Here is a 22,256-nt window from a genome sequence, read left to right as displayed (position 1 = left end):
TCAGCCTACTATTCAAGGCCCGATTTGCCTAATAAGCCAAGTTTTCATGAATTAATGTTTTTTCGTCTACCTAACCTAACCTAACCTAGCTTTTTTTGGCTACCTAACCTAACCTTACCTATAAATATAGGTTAGGTAGGGTTGGTTAGGTTCGGTCATATATCTACGTTAATTTTAACTCCAATAACAAAAATTGACCTCATACATAGAGAAAAGGGTAGCTTTATCATTTCATAAGAAAAAAATTATAGTAAATATATTAATTCAGGAAAACTTGGCTTATTAGGCAAATCGGGCCTTGAATAGTAGGCTGAGAAGTGAGTTCTGGCTACTAGGTACGACATATATATATATATATATATATATATATATATATATATATATATATATATATATATATATATAATATAATATATATATAATAGAGAGAGAGAGATTTTTTGTAACTTTAAAGGAGGATATATTAAACACAGGTCTTTTCATATTGGTAATTCTATTTTATTACAAAAATATTTACATAAACCTGTACACTTATGTACATTATATGTTACGTGTAACAATAAGAAAACAAATTATCTCCAAATTTGCTTTACAGCTGAAATGCAGGCAAATAAATTAATACATTGTTGTATTGACTGTGGTGTCCCTGCCAAGGTGTATAATGTATCAGCCTAAATACACTGGCCAGTAGTTCCACATTACATTTGGTCCAATTCCTCTTGGTATCAGTTTCATACCAGAGCACCACCACCTGCTCTTTGGACTGAAAGTTATACATAATTGCCATCAACAGGAATATCTACACGTGGACAAAACCAGATAACGTTATACCTTGCGGATATACCCATCATATTTCCAGATTCACATGTTTTACTGTTTTGAAGGGACAAATGTACACAGCGACTATGTATTCAAGTTCCAAGTGGGTTATAGAAACACCTGTATACTTGGACCACCAGTTTTCAGACCCGAAAGATCTGAAAGATGCAGGTTTTAATTTGTTGCTCGGACACACACACACTTGTTACACACATGCCTGTTGATTTAGATTTCGTGGGAAGAAACATATGAAGACATATGTGCTTTGCCGACACACTTGACACTTTCGTCCGTGTCACTGACACTGTCGTCCGTGTCACTGACACTGTCGTCCGTGTCACTGACACTGTCGTCCGTGTCACTGACACTGTCGTCCGTGTCACTGACACTGTCGTCCGTGTCACTGACACTGTCGTCCGTGTCCAGAATGCACTCCTTCTTGACACTTGTTTTCGAGTCGTAGAGTGAACTCACGCTTAAGGAAAGGGGGAAGAGGGATGGTGAATGGAGGGAGGGAAGGAAGCAGGAAAGGGGGATAGAGAATGGAGGGAGGGGGAGGAAGACTGTGGTGGAAAGAATACTCGTATCTTGTACAGTTTTTACACCTTTCTGACCATAGTTCTCCTTATCAGCGTTATCTGACAAGTGGCAGAAATATTTCGTGCTTCGACACTCGTGTTGTTCCTCTGACACCTACACATTCATTCTTTCAAGTGAAAATTTTAAAATATAAATGAAACTAGTTCTACCTTTTTTAAAAAAAAATATACAATAACTTTTATTAGAATATTAAGTAATAATAAATTCAGAATTAAATTATGAAAAGCTAGGAATGCAATATAAATAAGTCTTATTAATTAAAGACTTTTCTCCAATGTTCAAAAATGAGTGAAAATAACATTAAAGTTTTCTTCATTTTAAGTATAGCAAAAGTAGAACAGGAATGTCTTGAAAAAACTAAAAGTCTCCTCCTGTAGATGCCGCAACTCAGGGTTATAAGAATGTATGCAGACTGCGCCTGTGAGCTCCTAAACACGTGACCAACTGAAAACATGAACTGAGCAGATGTTTATACAGTTACATCTGCCTCTGTCAGTTGTCTCTGGCAACAGTGCGGTTTTGTTTGGCTGTCAAAGTTGAGAAGTGCTCAATGGTTCTCTTCTCGGCTGATGACGTGTTACCTTACTCGTTCCCCTACGGCTCTGGGGCCTCTAAGACAGGGTATTAATTACACACACAAATCACAATTGCGTGATGCATCAAAGGAACAAATCCACAAGGGCCGTGACGAGGATTCGAACCTACGTCCTAGAGCATCCCAGACGCTGCCTTAATCGACCGGATTTGTTCACAGGGTATTAATGTTTAATTAATGTTACAAGTAATATTGGGATCAAAGAAGATTCATAAATATTCACAAATAAAAAAATAAGAACAAATAAGAAATTCACAAATATTGGGATCAAAGAAGATTTTAAGTAACAAACCAATACTCCTGTCTAATTACGATGGTCAGCTTACAGCCTCTGATACTGCTATTGAGTTCAATAGGTTCTTCTCTTCCATTGGGTCCGCCCTTGCAAAAGATATTCCATCTTCCAGTACTGATGTTCAGGACTAACAGGTAACTATCCAGTCTCTGTACCTAACGCCTGCAAATTCCACTGATGTTACTGACATAATCCTTTCCCTTAAAACCAAGTCTAGTGCCCTTGAGGAGATACCAACTGTAATTTATTAAAAAAGCCTCCAGATCTTTAGCTCCTGCTATTGCATTGCTCTTCAACAAGTAACTTGAACTCCAAACCTTTCCAGATATTCTAAAAAAAAGCGAGAGTAACCCCTGTCCACAAATGTGGTGATCTCACAGATGTTAACAACTGCAGACCTATATCAATCGTGCCAGACTTGTCAAAAATATTTGAAAAACTAATCTACAAGCAGCTTTACTTTTAACTAGCCAAACATAATATACTTAGCTCTTGTCAATATGGCTTCAGACCCAAAAAAGCACTAACGATGCACTTATTAATATGATTAACTTGATTCATGCAGCTCTTGATAAAAATGAGTTCCCTGTTGGGTTATTTGTGGACCTGCATAAGGCTTTTGACACTGTCAACCACCAAAACCGTCTTCTTAAATTACATCATTATGGAGTCAGAGGACACTCCCTGCAATACCTCAAATCTTACCTTACTGACAGGCTCCAGTATGTTTCTGTGAATAATTCAATTTCTCCCACCCTACCCATTAACATTGGTGTTCCTCAGGCCAGCATACTTGACCCTCTCCTCTTTCTCATCTACATTAATGACCTTCCAAATGCCTCTCAACACCTCAAACCAATTCTGTTTGTTGACGACACAACCTTCATTTACTCCAGTCCTGACCCCTTGCTCTAAATGCCACAGTAAATACTGAGCTAAATAAAGTCCATCTTTGGCTAACTGCCAACAAACTCACCCTCAACATTGACAAAACTTTCTATATTTTGTTTGGCAATAAATCCTCAAATCAAATAAATCTCGGATAAACAATACCCAAATTTGTAACAAAGTAGATGGCAAATTCCTTTACGTTCTCATTGAGCACAAGCTGAATTTCCAGGGACACATATTAAATATATCAAAAAAAGTTTCAAAAACTGTTGGCATTCTTTATAAGATCAGATATTATGTACCTCGCCCTGCCCTGGTGACGCTCTATTACTCCCTCATCTTTCCTTATCTCAACTATGGTATTTGTGCTTGGGGTTCTACTACCCAACATCATTTACGTCCTCTAATTACTGAACACAAAGCTGCTGTTAGGACAATATCCAACTCTGGCCCCACACATCACTCAGTACCCCTACTCAAATCTCTGAATATGTTAGATATTAAGTCACTGCACATCCTCTCATGTGTGTTATATATATATATATATATATATATATATATATATATATATATATATATATATATATATATATATATATATATATATATATATATATATATATATATATATATATATATATATATAAAATGCTGAACTGTAATGTCAATCCTGATCGTAAAAGCTTTATGAAGGTTGTAACAGAACCCATGAGCACCACACCAGAAACAAATACCTTTTTGATATTCCTAGAGTACGACTTAATCAAACTAGAAATGCTCTACAAATCAAGGGGCCCAGAATGTGGAATGACCTTCCCAACCATGTTAAAGGCTGTACCTCTCCCAACCAGTTTAAGATAAAACTAAACACTACCTAATTAACTCCCTGTAACCCACCTTACCCCTATAATGTCAACCCATGTCTTGCTATTTTTAAACAATGCTCTTTGTCGACCAAATTGTGTATTTGCTGTTTTTCTACCATGTTCCCCCCTTTTTTATTTTAGTAGTGGAGGTTATCTTGAGATGACTTCTGGGCTTAGCGTCCCCGCGGCCCGGTCCTTGATCAGGCTTCCTGCTCGAAGCCTATGGATGATATCATAAGGATGATTATATGGATGATATAATCATAAGCAGCGACAAGTGTGGTGTCACTTATATTTGTATTTGTATAGCAGCTAAATTTTTTTCATTATATCGTAATTTACACACTTCATTATACCTTCATGAGCATATATACAAAATTAAACATACTAAATACTTTTGGTTGATCGGGAAGTTTAGCAAATTGGAATTTGTACTTTATATCCCAGTATTCTCAGTGTATTATTTTGTTGTTTGAAAATTGTTATTCTTTATCGGTTGGCTCTGAGGAAAGATGGGGGGGGGGGACTCCTTTTCAACCCTCTAACGCAACGTTATGGTGACTAAAAACTAAAAGTTTATCCTTTTATCGTTCTCTAATTTTAAAACATACCAAAGAAAACGTAACAAATTGCTTTCTAGGGTAAATTCCCTTGTATATATAATTTTTTTCTTAATTTTTCAGAACGTGTTACTTTCCTCTTACAGCAATTCAGTAAGTTCTTAGGAACAAATTATTCATTGTACACACACAATTAAACGGAAAGATCAGGTGAAAGCGTCGTACAAAATCTGTATTTTCCATGAGAAAATAATTTCATATTTATCATTATTTCCCAACATGAAGTCGGCAGTCATCAGCTAAGTTATGTGACTAATGCCTGGACCATATGTTAGGCTAGCCAGGTGATTCTTAGGCCTCTTTACAGAAACAAATATTAGTTCATATTTGACTAGCAACACTGAAAAGTACCAGTACATAGTGGTGAATTTGGCTCTGGTTCGTATTCTGGCCAGGGAGGATTGACAAGGCGTCAATCCTTAACTGTACGCCTTTATTCACCCAGCAGTGATTGGGTCGCGGACCTGGGATTCACCAAGAAGTTACACAAGCACTCACAAGTACTGTACATCTTTTCTAAATCTTAGGCGGGTTTGTTTACATATGTTAAGCAGTTTATGAGCTCAGAAGCACCAGGAGGCTTCGGAGCTTCGTCATTATAAGAATGATATTTGATTGGGAAATTTCGATATTCGTAAACTATTTAATAAATGTTGAGAAAGTCGCTGAAGACTGAAAAAAAGATGTAAAGGCGATGAGTCACAATAACGTGGCTAAAGTATGTTGACCAGACCACACACTAGAAGGTGATGGGACGACGACGTTTCGGTCCGTCCTGGACCGTTCTCACAATCGACTTGAGAATGGTCCAGGACGGACCGAAACGTCGTCGTCCCTTCACCTTCTAGTGTGTGGTCTGGTCATCAAAGATGTAAAGTTTCGAAAGTAAATGTGTTAATGCTTATTGAATCCTGACCCGGGTTAAACGATTGGCGGGCCTAGGGAAAACTAGTAGAGCAAGGCTTACCATGAGCTATGGGGTGGGCAAGCTCTCGGCATGCTAATAGGAGTCAGCGGGCGTCAGTTCCTGTACCCACCAGTTAAAAAAAGAAAATGTTTTTACTAATTATAAAATAACACTGTTGGAGGTCAGCAAGATTAAGGTCAAAGGTTATAGTTGGTAGGCTGCTTCATGATCTGAATAAATGCAGGAGGAGTCACAATAACGTGGCTGAAGTATGTTGACCAAACCACACACTAGAAAGTGAAGGGACGACGACGTTTCGGTCCGTCCTGGACCATTCTCAAGTCGATTGTGACTTGGGAATGGTCCAGGACGGACCGAAACGTCGTCGTCCCTTCACTTTCTAGTGTGTGGTCTGGACAACATTAACGGAATAACGGGCAAAGATTCACAGACTAATGGAGAGAGAGAATCACTAAAGAGATGATATACACAGAATCACATACTTAGGGACAACACAAAAATACAGCAGAAAAAGAAAACAAGGTCGCGCAGGTGAACCCAAGGGTAAATGTAAAACTTATAACCTTGAGTTTAACTAGCACCTAGCAGTGCTAGGCTCACCTATCAGTGCCAGGCTCACCTAGCAGTGCTAGGCTCACCTAGCAGTGCCAGGCTCACCTAGCAGTGCCAGGCTCACCTAGCAGTGCCAGGCTCACCTAGCAGTGCTAGGCTCACCTAGCAGTGCCAGGCTCACCTAGCAGTGCCAGGCTCACCTAGCAGTGCCAGGCTCACCTAGCAGTGCCAGGCTCACCTATCAGTGCCAGGCTCACCTAGCAGTGCTAGGCTCACCTAGCATCGCCAGGCTCACCTAGCATCGCCAGGCTCACCTAGCATCACATGATCTCGCATTCTTAGTGACGAGGCAGTGTTGTGGAGCGACAGTTTGATGGGTATTATATGGTCAGCGAGCGATATAAGCTAATCTTTATGCTCTCGGTGTATTTCTTAACTTTTTGGTCGTTGTATGTGTGAACTTCGAACTCGGAACACCTTTATAGTTGGGTACCGGCTGTGTCGTAATGGAGCCTAAATGCTCCAGGTTTTCTCGAAAACAAATAAGAAGTTTTAAGATTATTTTGAGATTTTGAGATATAACTCCCTCTTAATCCTCCTCCTCCTCCTCCTCGAAGAGTCCCAGACAAAGGAAGAGCCTTAATGGTGGCACTGAAACGTTTGTCATTGTTGCCAACTTCATTATCATCACAACCACTATCATCATCACAGGTATTCCTTTATAACACATCACATTCAGTAGCATCATTTTCACTGTGATCGGTGATCCGTCACGACATTCTGGTGACGGCTTGACCACAGCCAACGTCTCTACCGTCAGCCTGTAAGTTTCTTGAGATCAAAGGGCTCCCCTGGCTTGTGCTTGAGGAGGCCCATCTGCGTCATGGTCTTGATGAAGGTGGAGTGGTCACTGAGGATCTTGTGAGAGGTCACGTCCTTCTTCAGCTCCTCCATGTCCCGCTTCAGCTTCGCCCGCCGGTTCTGGAACCACGTGATCACCTGTGGAGGGAGGAGGGATGTTAGTATTGTGGCGTGAGGGAGGGGATACTGGGGGGGAATGTGTGTACGAGTGCTTGCCTATCTGTCTGTTTGCCTGCCAGTCTGCCTGCCAGTCTGCCTGTCTGTCTGTCCTGCCTGTCTGTCTGTCCTGCCTGTCTGTCTGTCCTGCCTGCCTGTCTGTCCTGTCTGTCTGTCCTGCCTGCCTGCCTGCCTGCCTGCCTGCCTGCCTGCATGCCTGCCTGCCTGCCTGCCTGCCTTACCCCCCCCTTCCTCCATTACCCACAGAAACCCCTCCAATGCTCTCCCTCCCCTCTCCTCTGGTCTACACCCATGCGATGCCTACGTTCAACATCTCACAAAAAGGGAGAAATAGATATGGAGACGGAAAAGGAATAAAGAAATGTGCAAATAAAGAAGAAAAATAATTCAACAAATGGCTGGTGTGGCGTGCTTGTCGCGTCAACAATGACCGCTGACACGCGGGTTTAAGCACCACCGAGCTGTCACGCGGCGCTGACACGCGGGTTTAAGCACCACCGGGCTGTCACGCGGCGCTGACACGCGGGTTTAAGCACCACCGGGCTGTCACGCGGCGCTGACACGCGGGTTTAAGCACCACCGGGCTGTCACGCGGCGCTGACACGCGGGTTTAAGCACCACCGGGCTGTCACGCGGCGCTGACACGCGGGTTTAAGCACCACCGAGCTGTCACGCGGCGCTGACACGCGGGTTTAAGCACCACCGGGCTGTCACGCGGCGCTGACACGCGGGTTTAAGCACCACCGGGCTGTCACGCGGCGCTGACACGCGGGTTTAAGCACCACCGGGCTGTCACGCGGCGCTGACACGCGGGTTTAAGCACCACCGGGCTGTCACGCGGCGCTGACACGCGGGTTTAAGCACCACCGGGCTGTCACGCGGCGCTGACACGCGGGTTTAAGCACCGCCGAGCTGTCACGCGGCGCTGACACGCGGGTTTAAGCACCACCGGGCTGTCACGCGGCGCTGACACGCGGGTTTAAGCACCACCGGGCTGTCACGCGGCGCTGACACGCGGGTTTAAGCACCACCGGGCTGTCACGCGGCGCTGACACGCGGGTTTAAGCACCACCGGGCTGTCACGCGGCGCTGACACGCGGGTTTAAGCACCACCGGGCAGTCACGCGGCGCTGACACGCGGGTTTAAGCACCACCGGGCTGTCACGCGGCGCTGACACGCGGGTTTAAGCACCACCGGGCTGTCACGCGGCGCTGACACGCGGGTTTAAGCACCACCGGGCTGTCACGCGGCGCTGACACGCGGGTTTAAGCACCACCGGGCTGTCATGCGGCGCTGACACGCGGGTTTAAGCACCACCGGGCTGTCACGCGGCGCTGACACGCGGGTTTAAGCACCACCGGGCTGTCACGCGGCGCTGACACGCGGGTTTAAGCACCACCGGGCTGTCACGCGGCGCTGACACGCGGGTTTAAGCACCACCGGGCTGTCACGCGGCGCTGACACGCGGGTTTAAGCACCACCGGGCTGTCACGCGGCGCTGACACGCGGGTTTAAGCACCACCGGGCTGTCACGCGGCGCTGACACGCGGGTTTAAGCACCACCGGGCTGTCACGCGGCGCTGACACGCGGGTTTAAGCACCACCGGGCTGTCACGCGGCGCTGACACGCGGGTTTAAGCACCACCGGGCTGTCACGCGGCGCTGACACGCGGGTTTAAGCACCACCGAGCTGTCACGCGGCGCTGACACGCGGGTTTAAGCACCACCGAGCTGTCACGCGGCGCTGACACGCGGGTTTAAGCACCGCCGAGCTGTCACGCGGCGCTGACACGCGGGTTTAAGCACCGCCGAGCTGTCACGCGGCGCTGACACGCGGGTTTAAGCACCACCGGGCTGTCACGCGGCGCTGACACGCGGGTTTAAGCACCGCCGAGCTGTCACGCGGCGCTGACACGCGGGTTTAAGCACCACCGGGCTGTCACGCGGCGCTGACACGCGGGTTTAAGCACCACCGGGCTGTCACGCGGCGCTGACACGCGGGTTTAAGCACCACCGAGCTGTCACGCGGCGCTGACACGCGGGTTTAAGCACCGCCGAGCTGTCACGCGGCGCTGACACGCGGGTTTAAGCACCGCCGAGCTGTCACGCGGGTTTAGGCACCGTCGGGCTGTCAGGGGCGCTGACACGCGGGTTTAAGCACCGCCGAGCTGTCACGCGGGTTTAGGCACCGTCGGGCTGTCAGGGGCGCTGACACGCGGGTTTAAGCACCACCGGGCTGTCACGCGGCGCTGACACGCGGGTTTAAGCACCGCCGAGCTGTCACGCGGGTTTAGGCACCGTCGGGCTGTCAGGGGCGCTGACACGCGGGTTTAAGCATCGTCGGGCTGTCATGCGGGGTTGTCATTGGTGTGGGCTGAGGTGGCTGGTGTAAAGGGCCTCGTGTGTCAAGGCCTTTCCACACCTGACATTCGCGGCGCCGACCTCAGTAGTCGAATGCAAATATACACCTTCTTATTAGACCGTTCTTGTCAAGCTAAGCTTATTAATGGTTGTAACGACCCGCTACTCATTTTATTACGAAATCAAGGGATAATAGGTCGTTACTAACATTAAAGAAAGTTTTATATATATATATATATATATATATATATATATATATATATATATATATATATATATATATATATATATATATAGACCATTCAGGCTTGTTCGCATATATATATATATATATATATATAATATACATACAGGATTGGTGTGTGGGTGTATTCACCTAGTTGGGCTTTTGGGGGTTGAGCTCTGCTCTTTCGGCCCGCCATCTGCCATCACCGGGGATCGAACCCGGACCCCAACATAGTCTAGAGCGCTGTCCATTCAGCTATCAGGCCCCCAATGTATGTGTGTGTGTGTTTTAAGCTCTACATTTATTTGCATCACAGTAGTATTTTATTTAGTTAATTTACATAGTTTTGCCGGGGACAGGAAGCGTGTGTATATACTTCAGGTTGGTCTCGAGGTTCCCCCCCCCACTGACCCTCCCCAGGATGCAACCCCACAACAGTTGCCTATTTACTGATAGGTGAACAAAGGCATTAGATGATGGAGAAAGTGCCCAACTGTTACTGTCCCGGCCGGGAATCGAACCTGGGACCATCTGACCGAGCCAAGAATGAAGTCAACTATTCTACGCTTTAGATAGATATAAGGGTAGATATAAGGTAGATATAGATATAAGGGGTAGCTTTGGTAATTCAATGGACCTTAAACAAGCGACTTAATTGTTTAAATTTTTTGTCTATATGACTATTAGTATTTGCCCATGGGATGAGCTCATCATAATAGAGTAGTAGATAGTGCGAAGGCAGTCCAGAGACGCGAGTTCAATCCCATTGCATCGCCTCTATATTTTTTCCTATTTGTGCATATTTTTGGGAGTATCTATAAATTTGTTGCATTTAAAATAAGCTGTAGCCATATGAGTATCGTCGTCTGGAGGGAACATTGATTGTATTTAACTTAAGAATGACATAGATAACAAGTTAGACAATATATAGTGAGGAAAAAAGCAGGAGTTATGTGAAGGATTCGAATCTATGCTCTGGACACTCCCATGCATAGTGACCTCTTTGTGCACTATATATATATATATATATAAGCCTATACTTGCATAAACCACAAGTGAAGATAAACAATCTTTGGACAACACCCACCAGTGGGACTCGAACCCAGAAAGCACAACTACCTTCCAGTAGCTGGCATAACTAGTATGCCAGCTACTGGAAGGTAGTGGGTTAAAGCATACTAGTTATGCCAGCTACTGGAAGGTAGTTGTGCTTTCTGGGTTCGAGTCCCACTGGTGGGTGTTGTCCAAAGATTGTATATATATATATATATATATATATATATATATATATATATATATATATATATATATATATATATATATATATATATATATATATATATAAATACACACACACACATACGTATATAATATAATTTTGCGCACTCCATGAACCTGGGTGTCATTTATTTTAACATGGGGCCTAACAGCTGAGTGGACAGCGCTCGGCATTCGTAGTCCTGAGGTTTCGGGTTCGATCCTCGGTGGAGGCGGAAACAAATGGGTAGAGCTTCTTTCACCCTGATGCTTCTGTTCACCTAGCAGTAAATAGGTACCTGGGAGTTAGACAACTGCTACGGGCTGCTTCCTGGGGGCGTGTAACAAAAAGGAGGCCTGGTCGAGGACCGGGCCGCCGGGACCGTAAGCCCCGAAATCATCTCCGCTAGGACCACCGGCCTAGCCTACTGTTGTAGGACAGGAACCTACCTACCTGTTGAAGATTCCGGGGATCAATGTCCCTGCTGGCCGGTTTCTGACGAGGCCTCCTCTGACCAGGAACTTTTGTGTACATACGACCCTCCCCTAGGATGTAACCAACCACAATAGTTACTTAACTCCCAGGTACCTAGTCACTGCTGGGTGAACATACACATTAGGTGAAAAGAAAGGTGCCCAACCATTTTTCTTCTCGCGAATAGAACCTTAGGACTTGAAGCGCCTCATGTCAGTGTTCAATCAGTCACCTGCAACCGTCTGGTGGGTAAAGGGAAGTGGAAGCAAAGAGCAGAAGATTGATTGATTGATGAAGATTAAGCCACCCAAGAGGTGGCACGGGCATGAATAGCCCGTAAGTGGTGGCCCTTTTGAGCCATTACCAGTATCAAGAGCTGATACTGGAGATCTGTGGAGGTGCGACTGCACCCTGCGTGACGGGAGATGTCTCCCGTGGACCAAATGGTTGATTGATTGATAAAGATTAAGCCACCCAAGAGGTGGCACGGGCATGAATAGCCCGTAAGTGGTGGCCCTTTTGAGCCATTACCAGTATCAAGAGCTGATACTGGAGATCTGTGGAGGTGCGACTGCACCCTGCGTGACGGGAGGTCTCTCTCGTGAAAAAAAAAAGAGCAGAATGACGGGAACGTCTTATATCGTGTCCAGAACTTGATGATTGATTGATAAAGATTAAGCCACCCAAGAGGTGGCACGGGCATGAATAACCCGTATGTGGAGGCCCCTTGGAGCCATTACCAGTATCAATAGATGACACGGGAGATCTGAGTGAGAACTTGATGTTAGCTTCGTCCCTTCCTCATATTGCCGAGAACCTCTGCTTCCCCCACTGCCTCAATCTTCCCCATTTCCCCCACTGCCTCTACTTTCTACTTTCAATCCCCTCACCTGGGCGTTGCTGAGTCCCAGCGTCTGAGCGACTTCGTCTCTGTCAGCGGGCGAGAGGTACTTCTGATAGAGGAACCGCTTCTCCAGCTCGAAGATCTGGTGGTTGGTGAAGGCCGTACGGCTCTTCCGCTTCTTCTTGGGCGGCTGCTTGTTACTGAAGAGGTTGAGGTGGCTTCCGGACCCGTCTGGAAGGAGGGGAGGAGAGGCGACCTGTTTATAACGGTAGTTTGTAGTTTGAGGAATATATGGGGGGGGGGGAGGATTGTTGTTACTGATCGTTTTCTATGAATCGGCGGACGTTTTAAAGGTGTACTTGTATAATTGTGTTTCCGGGGGAGAGTTCCAGCTCAACTCTGATTCTTAATCGTATATATATATATATATATATATATATATATATATATATATATATATATATATATATATATATATATATATATATATATATATATATAATAGTCAAATCACAACAATAGTCAAATAATAATTAATATTACAAAAGACAGGTCAATATAAACCATTACATCAGAGACGGGAAGCATATTGATAAAATACATATACCAATATTTCATCACATGTCTCTGGAACTGTAATATATTCAGGGGAGGGGTCGCGGCTGGTGACAGCCCAGCACCCTGTCAGTTGTCAGCGATGTCAGTTGTCAGCGATGTCAGTTGTCAGCGATGTCAGTTGTCAGCGATGTCAGTTGTCAGCGCAGAGATGTCAGCAAGCGCTCACCTAGTTGTGCTTTTGCGGTGGGTTGAGCTTCGGCTCTTTGGTCCCACCTCGCAATCTCAACCAATGTTTCTGTGGCCGAAAATTAATCTTTCCCGATGGGAGGGGATTGATTGATGGAAGATTATATCACTTAAAGATGTGGCACGGGCATGAATAACCCGTGTTGTGAGGAGGGAGGGGAGGGGAGGGGGGTTGTTGGGGGTAAGGGGTGTTATAGTAGGTTGTAATAAGGTTGGGAAGGTTGTTATACGTGCCTCCGTCGTCACCTCTACCACAGTCGGAGCAGTTTGTCGCCAAAATTAATATCCGGACCAATACGTGCGTACGAAAATGGCGCGCAATGCGTCATAATTACGCATTGATCTTTACCAGACACAGGACACAGAAACAGGTAATAACAGAGTGGCTACACGGGAACTGCGCGATACATCTCTAGTTAGAGTGAGAGAGAGAGAGAGAGAGAGAGAGAGAGAGAGAGAGAGAGAGAGAGAGAGAGAGAGAGAGAGAGAGAGAGAGAGAGAGAGAGAGAGAGAGAGAGAGAGAGAGAGAGAGAGAGAGTGGGTGGGTGGAAGAGTGAGATGGTGAGTCAGAGAGTCAGTAAGAGAGAGTGAGACAGTGAGAGAGAGAGACAGTGAGAGAGACAGTGAGTGTGAGAGAGAGTGCGCGACAGTGAGAGAGAGAGAGAGAGAGTGCGACAGTGAGAGAGAGAGAGTGAGAGTGAGTTGCTCAACAATATCACGTTGCTGTTATTAGAACCTGTCAAGGATTTAGTAGGAATCAACGGGCAAGTTGACGACGGAGCTCCATTGTGTGACACGCATAATTACAACATTTCATATTCACCTTCCTACTACCATGATACAGAAATATTGCCTGGGAAACGTGAGCTTCTCAGTATTTAGTCCATATCAAACGAAATTTATAGTGTTTAGTTACAAATCAGAGTGGTATATATTGACTCCAGTCACACCACTGTTTCTTTATGTACAGTCACCCAAGTGGGGAGGGAGGAGAGGCAGTTAGGGGAAAGAATGACAGCAACATACATAGTCTCTTGCTGGGTTAAAACAAAAAGGAATAAAGTGTAATAAGGGAATAATACTGAAGTAGCGGAGTGAGAATTCTCTTAAAAAGAGAAAGGGGATATATGGTGAAAACTTGAGAGGGAGCAGGCAGCGATGGAGCCGGATATGTGTGAGAGCCATCAGGAGTAACATTGCGTGGATAATGACAGTTTTGGCCACAACGAGCCCGCGTTTGTCACCAACCCTTGGGTGAGACTAGTAGCCTTCCACCACCACCACCACTACCACTACTACCACCACCCACCCGCCACCACCACGGTGGTGGAGGGGAGCCGGTCGGCCGAGCGGACAGCACGCTGGACTTGTGATCCTGTGGTCCTGGGTTCGATCCCAGGCGCCGGCGAGAAACAATGGGCAGAGTTTCTTTCACCCTATGCCCCTGTTACCTAGCAGTAAAATAGGTACCTGGGTGTTAGTCAGCTGTCACGGGCTGCTTCCTGGGGGTGGAGGCCTGGTCGAGGACCGGGCCGCGGGGACACTAAAGCCCCGAAATCATCTCAAGATAACCCCGCGGAGAAATGACTGACAGACCACTGGAACATTATCTAACACAGTGCACAGTTACAGCTACAACAGACCACTGGAACATTATCTAACACAGTGCACAGTTACAAACCCATTAAGATTTCAACTTTAGATTGAACAGAGCAGAAGAAGTTAATAAACACATGGGACAAAATCTTACTGAAGCGACCATACGAGTCATAAATACTCATACTCCGCCCAAGTAAAACAGAAACAAGCAACACTTAGTGGGCCAGTCAGAGGCTTAGGGCCCGCCCAGTGGGCCAGCCAGAGGCTTAGGGCCCGCCCAGTGGTCCAGCCAGAGGGTTAGGGCCCGCCCAGTGGTCCAGCCAGAGGCTTAGGGCCCGCCCAGTGGTCCAGCCAGAGGCTTAGGGCCCGCCCAGTGGTCCAGCCAGAGGCTTAGGGCCCGCCCAGTGGTCCAGCCAGAGGCTTAGGGCCCGCCCAGTGGTCCAGCCAGAGGCTTAGGGCCCGCCCAGTGGTCCAGCCAGAGGCTTAGGGCCCGCCCAGTGGTCCAGCCAGAGGCTTAGGGCCCGCCCAGTGGTCCAGCCAGAGGCTTAGGGCCCGCCCAGTGGGCCAGCCAGAGGCTTAGGGCCCACGCAGGAATATCCCTTCAAAAAATAATAATAATATTACCGCCACCATTGCTGCCCACTATTATAACGCCCCATTATTTCTCACTACTCTTAAAATTATAACACCTTTTATAATTACAGCGGCACCAGGGGCAGGGGAACAGTGAGACCCCCACTATTCACTGATATTCAAATAATTCTCGCCTCTCTTCATAATTCGGCACTTTTGATAATTACCCCTTAATGGCTTTAATGGCTTGGAGGGAGATAATTCAACAGGTAATTAATATCGGCACCAAACTGAGGAAGTGTCCCAAGAAGTCCTGGGCCTAGAATACCCCCATATGACTTTAGACAAAAATGAATTGATGCACAACATTATTATTAATATAATTAAAAATATATATATATATATATATTTTCATTAAAATCGTACGCTATATTTTTCCCTAACAAGGCAAGCAGAACTCTTGTGATGTTAGCACATACGGAACAAATAGTGACTATGCAGATGTGACACAATCTGTAGGATATCAGGATATCAGATGTTAGTCTCCCCTCCTCTGCCACCCCCCCCAAACATCCCCCCCCCCAAACATCCCCTCCCCCCCAAACATCCCCCCCCCCCGCGATGGATTTGAATCCATCTGGCCCCTGGTCCGGTTGTGAATAGTCACAACATGGACACTTCCTTCAGACATCATCTTAGTCACAGACTCCCGGCCAAAGCAACTCCAAACGTCCTACAATTAATGAGATCTACTCTGTAATCTTTTTGCGCTACCGCTCACAGGATGAGTATGGGGTGCACAATAAACTAGCATCAAGAAAATGCCATATTTACGTGCCCTTATCCTAACCTATCAGAGGACCTACGAACAGGCAACTAGTCATTGTATCAAAAACTTCGTGAGCCGCTACCATTTTCTTGTACGACAATTTCTGCCCCTTGATTTAAGTATACGTCGCTTTAGTCAAGATGAGGACGAGTTATTATGAGGCAAAGTTGGGACGAGCGTGACCCTACGAGCCAGAGCCTTGACCCCGCGAGCCCGAGCGTGACCCCGCGAGCCAGAGCGTGACCCCGCGAGCCAGAGCCGCGACCCCACGAGCCAGAGCATGACCAGGGTGGTAAGATACGAAGTATCAGTGATGAGGGATGACCCCGGCGCTCATGTGGCGGTAACCAGCTCGAAAAGGGGACATAAGTTGACTTTGCTGTTGTACTCCGCTGTCTCCAGCAGTCTAGAGGCTCTGGGACCCCCTCATGTGCGGCCCAGATACCCCCCTGCACGATGAGTCTGGCCTGGCTGATAGATATGCACGCGGTCACCAAAGACGGATAGATAATTTAATCATTAATCTGAATCCTAATGAGTTTATTATCGGTAAAGTGGAATTTTGATGGTTGTATTCATGACTGTATATGACTGAAGATCTAGAAGAGGAGGATTTAAGGCTGGGACAATTATTTGTGAGAAGGAAGCGGGGAACTATGTAGCGAGGGAGAATGAGAGGGAGAGAAGAGGAGGAGGGAGAGAGAGAGGAGGGAGAGACGGAAGGGAGAGACGGAAGGGAGGGAGGTAGTGTGTGGGGGGAGAAATCTCTCGTAATGACACTTAGAAGGTCTCGTTGACGCAGTATTTCACTGTTTTGTTGAGGTCCGCAAAATATAATTTTGTAATCTTGAAATTTCTTTTGAGTTAATAAAACATTCTTATCTTCTGGTCAGACATTCTAAACACTGATTGGCGTTCGTGCAGTCGTTTGAGGTAACTCGCTCACGACGCTGGATGACAACACTGATAAGATATGATTGTTCCAGGCAGGAACATATGACTGTCCAGTTTAGCCTGTGTCAGGGTAATACAGTTGGCGAAAACCAACGGATCATAAGTCTTTTCCCTTTGATCCTTTTTACATACATTGAGGAATCACATAAAGATAGTTGCGTCCTGTTCCAACAGAACACATATTTAAATTTTGCCCCGAGGGGCGAGTTTATTGGGCAGCGCCACTCATCCTGTGAGTGGACACACCGCCATAGTGACAGTATTGGGCAGCGGCACTCATCCTGTGAGTGGACACACCGCCATAGTGACAGTATTGGGCAGCGGCACTCATCCTGTGAGTGGACACACCGCCATAGTGACAGTATTGGGCAGCGCCACTCATCCTGTGAGTGGACACACCGCCATAGTGACAGTATTGGGCAGCGCCACTCGTCCTGTGAGTGGACACACCGCCATAGTGACAGTATTGGGCAGCGCCACTCGTCCTGTGAGTGGACACACCGCCATAGTGACAGTATTCGGCAGCGCCACTCATCCTGTGAGTGGACATACCGCCATAGTGACAGTATTCGGCAGCGCCACTCATCCTGTGAGTGGACACACCGCCATAGTGACAGTATTGGGCAGCGCCACTCATCCTGTGAGTGGACACACCGCCATAGTGACAGTATTGGGCAGCGCCACTCGTCCTGTGAGTGGACACACCGCCATAGTGACAGTATTCGGCAGCGCCACTCATCCTGTGAGTGGACACACCGCCATAGTGACAGTATTGGGCAGCGCCACTCATCCTGTGAGTGGACACACCGCCATAGTGACAGTATTGGGCAGCGCCACTCATCCTGTGAGTGGACACACCGCCATAGTGACAGTATTGGGCAGCGCCACTCGTCCTGTGAGTGGACACACCGCCATAGTGACAGTATTCGGCAGCGCCACTCATCCTGTGAGTGGACACACCGCCATAGTGACAGTATTGGGCAGCACCACTCATCCTGTGAGTGGACACACCGCCATAGTGACAGTATTGGGCAGCGCCACTCATCCTGTGAGTGGACACACCGCCATAGTGACAGTATTGGGCAGCGCCACTCATCCTGTGAGTGGACACACCGCCATAGTGACAGTATTGGGCAGCGCCACTCATCTTGTGAGTGGACACACCGCCATAGTGACAGTATTGGGCAGCGCCACTCATCCTGTAAGTGGACACACCGCCATAGTGACAGTATTGGGCAGCGCCACTCATCCTGTGAGTGGACACACCGCCATAGTGACAGTATTGGGCAGCACCACTCATCCTGTGAGTGGACACACCGCCATAGTGACAGTATTGGGCAGCGCCACTCATCTTGTGAGTGGACACACCGCCATAGTGACAGTATTTGCAGCACCACTCATCCTGTGAGTGGACACACCGCCATAGTGACAGTATTGGGCAGCGCCACTCATCTTGTGAGTGGACACACCGCCATAGTGACAGTATTGGGCAGCGCCACTCATCCTGTAAGTGGACACACCGCCATAGTGACAGTATTGGGCAGCGCCACTCATCCTGTGAGTGGACACACCGCCATAGTGACAGTATTGGGCAGCACCACTCATCCTGTGAGTGGACACACCGCCATAGTGACAGTATTGGGCAGCGCCACTCGTCCTGTGAGTGGACACACCGCCATAGTGACAGTATTCGGCAGCGCCACTCATCCTGTGAGTGGACACACCGCCATAGTGACAGTATTGGGCAGCGCCACTCATCTTGTGAGTGGACACACCGCCATAGTGACAGTATTGGGCAGCGCCACTCATCTTGTGAGTGGACACACCGCCATAGTGACAGTATTGGGCAGCGCCACTCATCTTGTGAGTGGACACACCGCCATAGTGACAGTATTGGGCAGCGCCACTCATCCTGTGAGTGGACACACCGCCATAGTGACAGTATTGGGCAGCGCCACTCATCTTGTGAGTGGACACACCGCCATAGTGACAGTATTGGGCAGCGCCACTCATCTTGTGAGTGGACACACCGCCATAGTGACAGTATTGGGCAGCGCCACTCATCTTGTGAGTGGACACACCGCCATAGTGACAGTATTGGGCAGCGCCACTCATCTTGTGAGTGGACACACCGCCATAGTGACAGTATTGGGCAGCACCACTCATCCTGTGAGTGGACACACCGCCATAGTGACAGTATTGGGCAGCGCCACTCATCCTGTGAGTGGACACACCGCCATAGTGACAGTATTGGGCAGCGCCACTCATCCTGTGAGTGGACACACCGCCATAGTGACAGTATTGGGCAGCGCCACTCATCCTGTGAGTGGACACACCGCCATAGTGACAGTATTGGGCAGCGCCACTCATCTTGTGAGTGGACACACCGCCATAGTGACAGTATTGGGCAGCGCCACTCATCCTGTGAGTGGACACACCGCCATAGTGACAGTATTGGGCAGCGCCACTCATCCTGTGAGTGGACACACCGCCATAGTGACAGTATTGGGCAGCGCCACTCATCTTGTGAGTGGACACACCGCCATAGTGACAGTATTGGGCAGCGCCACTCATCTTGTGAGTGGACACACCGCCATAGTGACAGTATTGGGCAGCGCCACTCATCTTGTGAGTGGACACACCGCCATAGTGACAGTATTGGGCAGCGCCACTCATCCTGTGAGTGGACACACCGCCATAGTGACAGTATTGGGCAGCGCCACTCATCTTGTGAGTGGACACACCGCCATAGTGACAGTATTGGGCAGCGCCACTCATCCTGTGAGTGGACACACCGCCATAGTGACAGTATTGGGCAGCGCCACTCATCTTGTGAGTGGACACACCGCCATAGTGACAGTATTGGGCAGCGCCACTCATCTTGTGAGTGGACACACCGCCATAGTGACAGTATTGGGCAGCGCCACTCATCTTGTGAGTGGACACACCGCCATAGTGACAGTATTGGGCAGCGCCACTCATCCTGTGAGTGGACACACCGCCATAGTGACAGTATTGGGCAGCGCCACTCATCTTGTGAGTGGACACACCGCCATAGTGACAGTATTGGGCAGCGCCACTCATCCTGTGAGTGGACACACCGCCATAGTGACAGTATTGGGCAGCGCCACTCATCCTGTGAGTGGACACACTGCCATAGTGACAGTATTGGGCAGCGCCACTCATCCTGTGAGTGGACACACCGCCATAGTGACAGTATTGGGCAGCGCCACTCGTCCTGTGAGTGGACACACCGCCATAGTGACAGTATTGGGCAGCGCCACTCATCTTGTGAGTGGACACACCGCCATAGTGACAGTATTGGGCAGCGTCACTCATCCTGTGAGTGGACACACCGCCATAGTGACAGTATTGGGCAGCGCCACTCATCCTGTGAGTGGACACACCGCCATAGTGACAGTATTGGGCAGCGTCACTCATCCTGTGAGTGGACACACCGCCATAGTGACAGTATTGGGCAGCGCCACTCATCTTGTGAGTGAACACACCACCATAGTGACAGTATTGGGCAGCGCCACTCATCTTGTGAGTGGACACACCGCCATAGTGACAGTATTGGGCAGCGCCACTCATCTTGTGAGTGGACACACCGCCATAGTGACAGTATTGGGCAGCGTCACTCATCTTGTGAGTGGACACACCGCCATAGTGACAGTATTGGGCAGCGCCACTCATCTTGTGAGTGGACACACCGCCATAGTGACAGTATTGGGCAGCGCCACTCATCTTGTGAGTGGACACACCGCCATAGCAGCATGTACAACACTCCTCGACTTTTAAACTTTCACTTGACGGAAACGATTTGAATATAAATAATATATTACGAATTTCAGTTTAATAAACAGGCTGCAGTTGTACAATATGAGACCATCCCAGGCTGACCTGCTACATGCTGTTTTGAACACGTTACATCCATTTCTTCATCACATTTCCACATACCTGATTATGTGAAAATATGTTCTGCCACTGCTGCCAGAGGCAACCTATTTAGTTCATCCATCATTGCCATACCAGCAGTGCCACTAAAGCTACGAATTTTGTAGTCACTTCCATTTCTTGAGGATTTCAAAGCAAGTGCATGGAGTTATGTGTGTGTAATGCCTTATTCAGTATATATATGTGTGTAAATCACGAAAAATAAACACGTCCCCTGTAGCTGAATCTTAAACAACATTGTACATTTAATCACGGGTGTTTAAATTGCATTAGTGGTTTATAAGAAATTGTACCCAGAAACCCTAGGCGTGTCAGGGACTTTGCAAGATTGTAAAAATACCAATATGCAAATCTCACAAACCCATTGTACTTGTAAATATGTTATTATTGTGTCGTCAGGTTACGGAATGATATTTTTATGGGACGGAGGCATGTACCCATAGAAGGGTTACCGTTGAGAGGTGGGTGTTGGCGGAGGGGACAGGGCCCGTGGGTCGAGGGGCGGTGAAGTGGGTCCGTAACTCATTCGTGTGGGGGAGGGAAGGAAGTCTCATGGGACCCGGGGTACACAATAGGGTCCCTGTGAGCCTCTGGGCCCCTGGCACCTCCCTCTCGCCATGGCGGCTGGAATGGTTTTGGCTGCTATCGTCCGAGTGAAACGGCCCTCAACCAAGCATAACACGACACTTGAATGTCGCGGCTCTCAACCGAGCCTAACGCGACAATGGGGGTTAGGCTACCTTTATTTAAGCATACCGTGGCACTGTGAAGCCATCCGTACGCAGGCCTAACTGTGGCACTTGACCTCAACAAATGGGCCAACACCCATACTTGTCAGTCCTCCTCACATGGGTCTACCCAGCTTCCTCAGCCACACACCACCCTCGCCTCGATGCCATGTCTCATTTTACACACCTCCAATGGCAGTCTGCCTTTATATATCGAATATTTTGTCCATGGGATCAATAGGATCATGTACTGCATTATCCTTTTCTCATTAGGTCATTATTTTTGCGGCCAGCGACCGGAGGATGAGCGCGCCCGACATGCGAGAGGTTCCTCATCTGGCCGCGTTGTTTACAAGGCGCTGGCGACCGCACCGCAAGTCGCCACAACTGTACCAGCTCCTCATTGAAGGGTTAATGATTTGTGGCAAGAAATCCGACAACTGA

The 22,256-nt window shown here is 47.7% G+C and overlaps 1 protein-coding gene across 1 annotated transcript in view; it reads right to left on the bottom strand.

The window, feature by feature from the left end:
* Positions 1–6,001: 6,001 nt before the first annotated feature.
* LOC123756109 (homeobox protein GBX-2) overlaps positions 6,002–22,256 on the bottom strand; it is a 125,182-nt gene continuing 108,927 nt past the window's right edge. The window contains exons 2-3 of the mRNA XM_069305497.1: positions 12,415–12,599; positions 6,002–7,165 (exon numbers count right to left, since the gene is read on the bottom strand). Coding sequence (XP_069161598.1) covers positions 6,983–7,165; positions 12,415–12,599 — 368 coding nt within the window. The 3' untranslated portion in view covers positions 6,002–6,982. The remainder of the gene's footprint in view (positions 7,166–12,414; positions 12,600–22,256) is intronic.

This window comes from Procambarus clarkii, chromosome 55, assembly GCF_040958095.1.
Source record: "Procambarus clarkii isolate CNS0578487 chromosome 55, FALCON_Pclarkii_2.0, whole genome shotgun sequence".
NCBI classification, from domain to species: domain Eukaryota; kingdom Metazoa; phylum Arthropoda; class Malacostraca; order Decapoda; family Cambaridae; genus Procambarus; species Procambarus clarkii.
Note: the sequence above shows the minus strand (reverse complement) of the source record. Positions and strands in the feature narration are given on the sequence as shown.